This window comes from Morus notabilis, unplaced genomic scaffold, assembly GCF_000414095.1.
Source record: "Morus notabilis unplaced genomic scaffold, ASM41409v2 Scaffold229, whole genome shotgun sequence".
Taxonomy (NCBI): Eukaryota; Viridiplantae; Streptophyta; class Magnoliopsida; order Rosales; family Moraceae; genus Morus; species Morus notabilis.
In genome coordinates this window covers 381,969-393,891 of record NW_010362793.1, presented here as the reverse complement: position 1 = coordinate 393,891, position 11,923 = coordinate 381,969, and the positions used below count along the sequence as shown (strand labels likewise).

Below are 11,923 nucleotides of genomic sequence, written 5' to 3'. Positions count from 1 at the left end.
GAGCGGTTATGTGAGACTCATGGTGGCCGGGTGCCGTGCGCTGTAAGGAGAGAATAATTGAAGCCTCAAAAAGGATCAAAACGACAAATCTGGATGGACAACTGATCAAGAAACGACAACATTAGAAAAAATGACGATCAAAACAAACGAACAATAAAATAAAATGACAACAGAAACATAGGCATGTTTATTTGTGTTTTCATTTTCGTTTTTCACGGTTTTCAAAGTAAAAAAATGAAAACGGGTGTTAAAAACGTGTTTGATGTAAATTTTTTTAAAAAACAAAACCAAAAACGTTTTTGTCTTTTTGTGGAAATCAGAAAACAAAAAAAAAATGTGTTTTCATTTTCTCGTTTTCGTTTTCTGTTTTCTGAAAACGGATTTCACTTTTTTTTTTTTCATTTTCTTCCCTCTTTTCTGAAACCGTTTTTGTATTATATATGTTTATTTAATATATTTATTTAATAAGAATTAAAAAATGAAAATGCACTCAAAAATGTGTTTGGCACGCATTTCTTCTAAAATAAAAACTGAAAACGTTTTTTTACTTGTTCTTAAAAACTTAACAAAACTGAAAACGATTAAGTATCGTTTTCAGTTTCCCACTCTTCTCCGATCTCTCTCAACCCCCCATCTTCTCCAATCTCCCTCGACCTCGCTGCCCTTAACCAACCCCCTCCTCATCCGATTTTCAAAATTATTCCTCCGAAACCCATTTTTTCATGTATATAATGTTTATTTAATATATTTAATATTATTATTTATTTAATATATTATTACATGTTTTTAAAAATTAAACCACCAAACGCAGTTTCAGTTTTTTTTTAAACTGAAATCAATCTCTAAATAAAACTACCAAACGCATTTTTAAAAATAATTCAAAAATGAAACTAAAAACGTTTTCATTTTCATTTTCATACAGAAAATAAAAACGTTTTGGAATTAATTCCAAACGCACCGATAAAAATGAAGAGCAAAAACCTAGAAAGCAAATAGAAACAGACAACAACATTATGAAAATGAATCTTTAATCGGGACAAAAATGTAATTACGCAAGACATGACTACTTTATCAGAAGGAAATAATAAAACAAAGCAAAATTAGAAAGAAAAAAAAAAGACAATTAGCACAAAAAAACGACAACAACATGAAATATTGCACCATCACAAAAACGACAATACTCGTAAAAAGGACAAGAAGACAACAAAAATAAGAGTCCATTTGATTCATAGGTTTGTATTTTGATTCAGAATTTAAATTTTGTGAGAGAACTCATTGATGGGAATTTTTTCAATTTAAATTTTTTGTGAGTGTAAACACTGTAACAAAATCAAATCATGATTTTAAACCCGTGAACTAAACGGGCCTATAAATTATAAAACGGAACCGCCTAGAGAACGCATAAAAAATGGATAATTTTGATAAATACCCTTTAAAAGTGTGTGGATCATAATTTTTATACACTCTTGATTCATAACTTTTTTAATTAAATAATTATACTAAAAAACGGATATTTATCAAGAGTAAGGGGTAAAAATTCAGACTCATTCAGATAAATTTTCCATTTTTTCTATAAAAAAAATGACGATAATTACCTCAAATAAAGCATGTATTGGAAAACACGACATCAGCTGAGAAAAAAAAAAGAACAATAGCTGAAAACGACAATATCACAAAAGTAAAAAATAAAAAAATAAAAGAAAAATATGCAGACCGGAACTGGGGAGACTGCAAAATAAAAACAACATGAACAGGAAAAACGTTAATCACGTAAAAACGACAACTTTACGAAAGCGACAACAACAAGAGGTGATAAAACTATATTATTTAAACTAATGTGAAAAGGACAAGACGATCGTAGATAAAATGCGTACTATAGAAAACGACAACAACCAAATAATGATCAGTACTAAAGGGACGATATAAACGACAATACCTTCAATAAACGACTAGTTTATTAACACGACAAATACAATAACTTTTAACTACCGTAAGTATGAGTAAAGTGATCTAAGAAAACAACATCAGCATTAAACGACAATAAACACAGAATAGATAACAAACACAATAAAAGATTAAAAGCCACAATATAAATAATAACCGTAATAAAAAGGGCATATCTTAAAAAAAAAAAAAAAAACCAGAATTGCAAAAACGTCAATAATGTGGAAGAAAGACATTTGAGAGAAAAGCCAAATCAAGAGAGACGACAGTTATCCTACTAAGAAAAAAACAGAGAGAGACGACAGTTATTTAGAAAAATAAACTGAAGAAACGAAAACAACCTGATGACAACGAGATGAATACAAAAACAGATAATAATCCAAACATACGACAGCGGGACCAAAAACGACTTTCTAATAAGAACATACATTTCAGACCTTTTTTTGCCTAATTTATTTCTTCATACCTGGTTTGATTTGCTTTTTGGTGCTCTATATATATACAATTGAAACATTATTAATCATATTCATCGTCAAAAAAAAAAAAGAGAGAGAGAGAAAGAAACTAGAAGATAAATACTGGTTCAACTACTTGCATTGAATATTTGAATTAGCGGTTAAAAAATATCAATACTACCTTTTAAACTTAGCCTTATTTTTTATTTTATCTGTAATTTACAGTTGACCTAAATCCAAACTTTACCATCAATTTTACTTTGGTCACTTATGTACATTTTTACATTTATTCCTAGAGTCGGGAACCTATTTTAGTAAGTTTTATCCCCTTTTATGCTATTTATTTGATTAAATTTAGAATTATGAAACATGTGGCACTTGCGATTAAGATTGAAAAATAGGTCTTAAGCTATAAAAATAAATAATAAATGATTGTGGGGTCTACTTGTTTGTTTCCCAACCCGATTTTAGCATCCTTTTCTTTTCTTTTTAGCTCTTCTGCTTCTTCCAATCACATTAACAATCATAAGGGGGAGTCCACAAGAAAGTGCAATGAAATGCAGCCACTTGGGAAACGACACAAAACTCAAAGAGAACTTTTGCTTTTCAATGAAAACTCTGCTTTGCTCTCCTTTTACGTCCTTAATTAAAAAATAAAAAAAATAAAAAACTCATTCAGGTTCTCCGTCCGACATAAAAGCCACGTTAAAACCCCTTTTATCAATAAAAACAAAGATCATATTGAGGCTACATGCAAGTACTATAAATAAATAACAAATTTTCCTTAAGACTAAAAAAGATTGCTTCCATATCTTTCTCGGTATTACAACATAATCCTACATCTTTGAATGTCTTGTACACAAGACACCAAATGATCAAAAGACAGATTAAAATAAAGAATATAAAAAGAAAGAGGGAAAGAAAGAAATACACAAGAGCAACATTTTGCATGAAAGGCGAAAGCAGTCATTTTTTGACTCTCGTGAAAGCTTCATTCACACTCTTTAAATATGTTAAAGACAATAAAAAAACGGAGACTGCCTTCACAACATGGAAAGACCCTAACCCAAAAAAAAAAAAAGTAAATTAAGAAAGGAAGAAAAAAAAAAAAAACCTTTCTGTCAAAGACATTCACTAGTTTATATTATATATATATATATATATATATATTTGTAGTTGGATAACCTATTAGCTAGTCTAGTAAAGCAGATAAACATATGATCAAGTCACTAATCACACCAACAATATCGAAACAAACAAAATACAAAAGATCAATTAGAGCTTAATTAATTAAACTAGCGGGTTTGTTGTGGACGGTCCATAATTGTTGATCACATTGGACCACGACCCTAGACCGTTGATGTACCCAAAAGAGTCCTTCCCGGCATGATGATCACCAGAACAACCTTGGTCTTGCCAATCAAGGGACAAGAGCTTTGCATTAGGCTTCACATCCAAAATCCCATTTTGGCCATCCTGATCATTTGCTTCATATGGTAACATCAACCTTTGACACGTGTCCATAAAAGTCCCATTTCCATTATTCCCATCTAGGGACATCCCAAATGGAGGACAAATACCATGAAAATTGGGTTCAAATGATCCATGATGATGAGTACTACTAGTACTAGTACCACCACCACCAAAATTTCCTAGTCCCACACCGACCATGCCCAAATCATGACCACTAGTACCATTATTATGATTATTATTACTTCCCATAAAGTCATAATTATTTCTTGAGTTACCAACAATGGCCTCCAATTTGCTCTCCATGAAATCAATGGCCGGCCTAGGGACATTCTGATCAAAGAAAGCGGGGTGGTGCGGACCTAGAAGGTTAGTGAGGTGGGAGAATTGGACCTGGTCAGGAAACGACAACTGGAGTTCTGTCGTATTGTGGGAGGTAGAGGAATTAGAAGAGCCGGGGATAATACCACTATGACCAATGTGGCTCTGGCCGCCAACGACACTAGGGGAGTTGTTGTCGTTTGGCTTTTTGGACGACACTTTCTTGTTCTTACGACAACCTCCTCCGACCGGGATGTTGCGGAGAGTTCCTCCTTTGGTCCAGTACCTACGGCAGGTCTTGCAAAAGTAGCGAGGCTGAGAGAGGCTGTAGTTGTTGTAGTAACAAAATTTGGTGTGGGTTGAGTCGCATCTTGGGCATTTGAGAGCTTGGTCTTGTTGGGGCCTTAGCCTTCGCTCCATGTTCAAGGGTCTAGAGCATGTGAGCATGTCGTTTGATATTGGGGATGAAGAATCCATTCCTGAGGAGTCCTCGTGAATAGTGCCCTATAACAAGACCCAAAAAAAAATCAAATCAATTAGGGAGAATATTGGTGAATGATGATTATGTATATAGGAGACATTGATGAAATTATGATTCATCATTCTAATTTTTAAAATTTTTTATAAGAAAAACATAATCAGACGAACCCTAAAACAAATCAAAATAATGCTAGAGCTATATGAATATAGGATTCAGGTGGGCTAGATTCCTTGTCATGTGTTTACTGTCTATCAAAATGTCAGTTCAGGGTTATCTTACTCCAGAGAGAGTACTACTTTAAAGACCAGACTCAGAAGTTTTTTTTTTTTTTTTTCTTTCTCAGAAGTTTTTTTTGGAAAGCATAAGACAAACTGGAGTCATTTTTCTCTCACATTTGTGTTACTATTTTCATTTTCACGCGTTTAATTCTTTAACCGCATTGTCACTGCTACAATAGTATCGAATTACACTGCAGTGAATTCTCTGACGGTCAAAGGAAGACAACACAACTAATTATTGTTTGTTTTATATGATCCAAGAAAAATGTGGCTGCAATAGCTATATCTTAACTCGTTGGTTGGAAACCTAAAATGGGTTTTCATATTCAAGCAAATCATGAGCAAGAAGAGTGTGAGTGTATGTGTATATACATAGCTTATAATATATATATATATAAGGAAGAGCTAATCCTTGGAGAATCGTTAATGGCGATCCCGCAAGATGGGCTTTCTACTAATTCCATTTGGATTTCCAAAAAAATTAGGTCCCATAATTCATCTATGTATCTGATATAGCTTATACTGTTTTGTATACATATATATATATATATGTGTGTGTGTGTGTGTGTGTGTGTGTGTGTGTACAATCACAGAAAAATATATGGAGATCATAGCCTTAAGATGTTGGAAACTACTAGTTGCTAGTTTTCCCAAGTATGTAATTAGAAGAATACTAAGCAGAGCGTACCTGGAGCCAATCTGATGAATCCATGCAGACTTGCAGAGAAGTAAGACCCATAAAACAAAGACCCACTATTTTACCAGCAGCACTTCTTTAAGTACTATATACTGAAAGAAGCAAATTATAAAAACCTAGCCAAGCCTTTTCTTTGTCTTCCCGAATCTAATGCTTCATATTATATGTATATATATCATGATCTCTCACTTTTCTCTGGATAAGTAGTATATGATCAACGGAGTGAAAAAAGAGCAGGGTGTGTTAGTTTTTAGAGAGAGATTGAGGAGGAGAGAGAGAGAGAGTAGTAGTGAGAAGCTGAAGGACTTGTTGGTGTGTGGATTGGGTTTGGTGGGAACTATATAAGAAGGGAGTGTCGAGAATGATGGCAGTACGAGCAGTAACAATAGCTGTACCATTTACTAACAAAAAATGATCTTTACAATTCTCGACTCATTTGAGAGACTCATTTTCTATTAATTATATTATGGTGTCCATATTTTCTTATAACAATATATATATATATATATATATAGTTACTTTTAAAGAACATAGTTTTATCTAATTTTAGTATTTTAAATGATCTATAATTAATTCTTTTATTTCACATTATTTAAAATATTTTTATAATTAAGTTATCATGCTTTTATGTTTGAATCTATTAAATTTAGGTAGAGTAACAAAATTGGTAAAACGTAATTTTGGTAGTATTAATTGATCCCTATACCACTTTAAGATATAGTTATTAATAAGTACGTGACACTTTGAAGTAGAGATTAGGTTTAAATTTAAACTTTTTGATATAATGTTTTTATTTTATAATAATTTAAATCTCTGTACAAATGCCTCGTTCACTTCGCGGATTCGAGTTTTCAATTCGAGCTGAGATGTGACATTTTCTAAAAGCTTTTCACTGTAGCAGAAAAAATTAAATGTGATATTTTCTGAAAGCTTTTAACTGTAGAGATCTAAAACTGAAAACTCAAATCGGTGAAATGAACGAGGTCTTTATGTACAAACATATGAACCGTACATGTTAATATGTTTAAAATCTAACTCTATCAAGAGGTAATCCTTTATGAAAAATATTAACATTATTTTTTTAGTCATTTCTTTTATTACTCTCTATATTTAATATTTACTATGTGAACTTTATTATTTTATTTTTTATTTAAATAAAATTTATCACATTAATAAAATGTACGTGTTATATACTCAATAATAAAAGAATTAAAAGAGTATAAAAAGTGAAGAAAGAATAATTTAAGTATTTTTCAATATTTTAACAGTTTGGTAAAAAAAAAAAAAAAAAACAGGAAATATAGTCCATTTTTAGACTCTGACATTATACGGTGTTCTAGTAAACACAAAACACCGTCGGTGGTGGGCAACAACATAGGTGGGCCCCAACAATGTCCGGACACTGTCGCCGACACTGGGCCCAAGGGCCGTAACAACCTCAGCATGACCATGTAAACAGCGGACGGCCGTGATGTCACGGCACTTGGGGTAATGGGACAACGTGGGCCGTCAGATTTGGACAGCCCATGGTGGGACCGTGGACGTCAGATTTTCGCGGCGTGGTCGTCAACACCAAATAAAAATATAGTGAGAGAGAGAGAGAGAGAGAGAGATTGATGTGGTGGTCTCTGTGTGGGTGTGAGTGACATGACAGGAGCTTGAGAAGTGAGAATATTTGGGTCCTCGATAAAGAAGCATACCGAAAGAGCACTCCAACTTGAGGACCCACTAAGGGCCTTAGAGGTGTGTGTGGGTCCCACTACTTGATCTCCTCCTACAAGCAAAGGATAGATTCTTCTCATCCTTATTTCTCAACTGAAAAATTTTACCAATTCATGGTGGGATGGTCACGTTCATGGTGGGATGGTCACGTGCTCTATGATTTTCTCTCTTTGAATTCAGGCCTTTTGTTAAGAATTATCTAGAGTTGGGGACATGTTTAGTGCACTGATTTAAGTTTTTAATTTAAGTTAAGATGTAATTTTATGTGAGAATTTTTTATTGTAATAAAAAAAACTAGATATGATTGTTTCTAAGAGCTTTTTACTGTAACAAAACTCGAATCGGTGAAACGTACGGGGCCTAAAGTTTTGTGAGGATTTCTCTAATTGGATCATAAAAATTAGACTAGTGATAGTTTTTTATTTTCAGCAATTAAAATTATTTATTCTGCATATTTTTTTAACTTAATGTGATTTTAATTATATCTAACGGTAACTGACCTTACCGATAAAGAAACCCTATCAAAGAGAGTCTTAAATTAAATATCATAACATAAGATAATAGTAGTTTATATACTTGAAACTTTACCTTATTTATTAGCTTCTGTTTATCATTTTGATTTGCTTGTTTTACGTCCTTAAAAACCTTTTTCTTTTCCTCTTTGTGACGAAAGTATTGATTTATCTTGTGTGTCATTGTAAATATAAAATGGTGCCTGAATTAGTACTATACATATAATATTGACATCGTTTATTTTATCGATTCGAGTTTTTAGTTATAAGTTTCTACAGTAAAAAGCTCTCATAAAATGTCACATCTAACTTTTTCTGCTACAGTGAAAAGCTCTCAAAACATGTCACATCTCAACTCGAATTGAAAACTCAAATCCGCGAAGTGAACGAGGCCATGTTTAACTCAAGTATGGTAAGTTGATAACTATGTGCATGGCATGTTAGAGTGGCGCTTGAAATACAATCAGTTTCACGTATAACTAGTAATGTTCACATTGCTAATTGCCCTTTAATTTACAAATTATATATTTGTGATTAGGGGTTTCTATAGTATCAATAGTGCAACCTGAAATATGATCAAAATCACATTAAAATTTAAAATATGTAAAACTAACAAAGACCGTGTTTGGAATTGATTCTGTTTTTATTTTTCACATTTTTTGAGAAAAAAATGAAAACGTTTATAAAACAGCTTTTGGCGCAATAAAAATAAAAAAATGAAAATGAAAATGATTTTTTAGTTGAGTGTAAAATGAGAGAGAAATGAAAAACAAATTTTAGTTGTTTTTCATTTTTTATTTTCGTTTTCTTCTCTCTCGACCAGAGAGAAAGAGAGAGAGATATTAATAGGTTTTTTTATACTGAAAATAATCTCTAGATAAAACTATCAAATACATTTTCAAAAATGATTTATGTCTGAGATTAAAAACGTTTTCATTTTTATTTTCATACAAAAAATAAAATTATTTTAAAATGAATTCCAAACCCGCCCAATATTTTAAAAACTTTTCAAAACAGAGTCCTACTAATATGGTGTTTTTTTTTTATAAAAAATATCGTATCATGCTTGGAATTCTCATCATAGAGATCATGTCCGATCTTGAAAACTTGGAGATCTAGCCAATATCACTAGAGAGAACACATTGTTTCCTCACATACGTGATATTAGACTTGCATGTGATATATACTACTTGTTGATTGTGATGTCGACTCTTTTTATTATTTCACTAATTACTCAATGATTGTTTTTTTTTTTTGTTTTTGTTTTTTTACGTTGGTAGTGCCATATGCGAGACAATGTTGGAGGATGTTAGAACCGGAGAACATTGAGAAAAACATGTTACGAGGGAGAAAGCGTGAACAACACACTCCAATGGGGCCCAAATTATAGTGTGCAGGGTGAATAAATTAAAGTGAATGTTTGTCCATGTTCCTCCAACAAGTAGCACTCGTCCCTTTTTACCTCATGACGTAACTATTAGCTGAGACTATTGGTCGTTTTACGAGTAAAATTAATTTTTAACTGTTAAATTTAATTAAAATTATGTTAAATTAAAAAAATATATAAAATATATAATTTGTTATACATAACGATTGGAATATATAAAAATATGGATAGTATAATTTTTCTTATTCTATTAAAAAAATCTCTATATATCATTCCAAAAATAAAAAGACAAAAAATGATGAATATATGAATCTTTATTGCAATAATCATTGTCTTTTTTTGCTTTTGTACGTACACATATTCTTATTACATCATTTCAAAGGAATCGTATAATCTCGTTATACATACGTGATCATGGCTCTCTCGGTATTTTTTTTATTATTATTTTTTTTTTATAATTACTCTCTCAGTAGTTATAACCAGCTGCAGCGTGATTGTATTCTTGATGATCTCAAGTACTTGCCATTTTTGTTTTTCAGCTTCTTTACTCTTTACTAGGAAGGAGTATAAATAGATTAAGATCTCGTTCATTTTACCGATTTGAATTTTTAGTTTTAGATTTTTACAGTAAAAAGTTATCAGAAAATATCACATCTAACTTTTTATATTATAGTAAAAAAATTTTAAAAATTATCACATCTCAACTCAAATTAAAAATTTAAATCCGCAAAGTGAACGAGCTCAAAAAACTTCAAGTGGTATAGTACCGCTAGCGACTACTAATCATTTCTGCAAGTTTTTTTATGAAAAAAGAAAAACTGCATGTGGAGTTCCAAAAGTGAATAATCATGTGATAGATTTTCAGTGGTACTGATCAAAGGCCTTGCTAATAATTGTTCATTTTGACCGCATTGGTTATATTATCATAATTGTTATGTTGACGTATGTGTGAACAGTTAAAGTCTAAAAATATTATATTTACGTACATATATATACACACACAGACTTTGATACGAAGGGTTTAAATTATGATAATTTTGATTTTAATTTTAAAAATATAATTATGATTCATAATTTTAGATTCAATCATAATTTTAAAATTAGAATCAGACTCAGGTGTTTAAACTGCCTAAAATTAAATGAGAGAAAGTTTTAAAATTAAAGGTGATTTTAGTTTAAAACATCACGTCAATGTTTAAATCTTGAACTAAAACTATTTAAACTAAACACTAATTTTTAAAATTTGAACAAGAACCAATTTTTTCTTTTTCTAAACAAACAAAGATTTTTTTAAATTGCAATGTTAAGGTGAAATTAAAAAAATAAATTATACCCTATATTTTGACCTTATACCTCGTTCATTTCACCGATTCAAGTTTTCAGTTTTAGGTTTTTACAGTAAAAAGCTCTCAAAAAATATCACATCTAATTTTTTTTTTTTTGCTACAGTGAAAAGTTTTAAAAAAATGTCACATCTCAACTCGAATTGAAAACTCAAATCCGTGAAGTGAACGAGGCCGTATACTTAGATTTCGAAGTTAAAAAATAAATTAAAGTTTCATTACGCCCCCTGAGAAAATCCTTTGCTCTGCGCTGCCCTAATTCCCAGACCTTTCTTTTAGCTAAAGAAGAAAACCAAGATAACACATATTCACCCCTGGTACGCAAACGTATATGGATATATTCATTCAAAGAATATTGTCCTGGGCAAAGAAAATGACAAAAAAAAAAGAGAGTGATCAAAAGAGCTTGATCTACAAGTAAAAACTGGATCGTTTTTAAGTTTTCATGCATTTTCCTTTAAGTGAGTACTAATAAAGAGTAAAGACTTAAATCTATAACTCTTATTAGCTTTCGAACATACTTATTGTCAACTTTATTTTTCATTACCAGCTCATAGAATTTTTGGCTCCGGTTCTACATGTACTCATGGAACACGTTGTTGGGAATTTTCCAACCATGTTACTGACTGACTAATTTAATACATATATATATATAATTAATTAATTGTACTATGATACTACTTTCATCAATGATATTATAATTATAGTACTACATTTTTTTTTTTTAATTTTGTATATTCGATATAATTGGGATTCTCAGACAGGATCACTTTATTCAAACGAAGTGATTGTTCCTCTTGCTTAATAAAGTAGTAATAATATAGCTAGCAAAGGTTGGGAAATCTTGAGACTCAAGCTTAGTTACACTTTGCCGGGCCATGCCATATATGATGATCAATCTTGATATCTTTATTATGTAATTTTGCTCTTTCTTTTTTCCTTTATTCTCTTCTTTTTGTTTTTACTTGTTTCTCTTGTCCAACTCAAATAAAAAGTTGTGGAAAGGCCAATTAACACCCTTATCTATTTAAAAGTGGTCGATTCTTTAAAACCCTTTAAAGTCTTTTCCTCCCTCTAGCCTCTTTTCTTCTTTCAAGTAAGGAAGAAGAAGGTCAATTTGTAGTTACCCACTTTTGTTGTGGTTCAAACTTCAAATTAAGGTGAGTAGTACTCTAAGAACAACATTGGTTAGTTTTTTTTTGTATATAGGAAGGACCATATGATTGGTAGTAGTAGTACTTGGTCCACACACACACATATAGAGTACGTACTTTTAGAAAAAAAAAAAAAAAAAAAAAAAAAAAAACCCAAAC

General features: G+C 31.3%; 1 protein-coding gene across 1 annotated transcript; it reads right to left on the bottom strand.

Annotated features, from left to right (window-relative positions):
• Positions 1 to 3,580: 3,580 nt before the first annotated feature.
• On the bottom strand, positions 3,581 to 5,844 carry LOC21398137 (dof zinc finger protein DOF5.6). The gene is made up of 2 exons (XM_010102915.2): positions 5,638 to 5,844; positions 3,581 to 4,694 (listed from the first exon to the last, which is right to left on the bottom strand). Exons 1-2 carry the CDS (start codon positions 5,686 to 5,688, stop codon positions 3,690 to 3,692), a joined length of 1,056 nt encoding a protein of 351 aa, XP_010101217.1. The 5' UTR covers positions 5,689 to 5,844; the 3' UTR covers positions 3,581 to 3,689.
• Positions 5,845 to 11,923: the final 6,079 nt, after the last annotated feature.

Coding starts and splice junctions, on each gene's coding strand:
- LOC21398137 (XM_010102915.2), bottom strand. CDS start 5,688: ATGGGTCTTACTTCTCTGCAAGTCTGCATGGATTCATCAGATTGGCTC. Junction 4,695..5,637: donor ATTCATCAGATTGGCTCCAG/GTACGCTCTGCT, acceptor GTCTTGTTATAG/GGCACTATTCACGAGGACTC.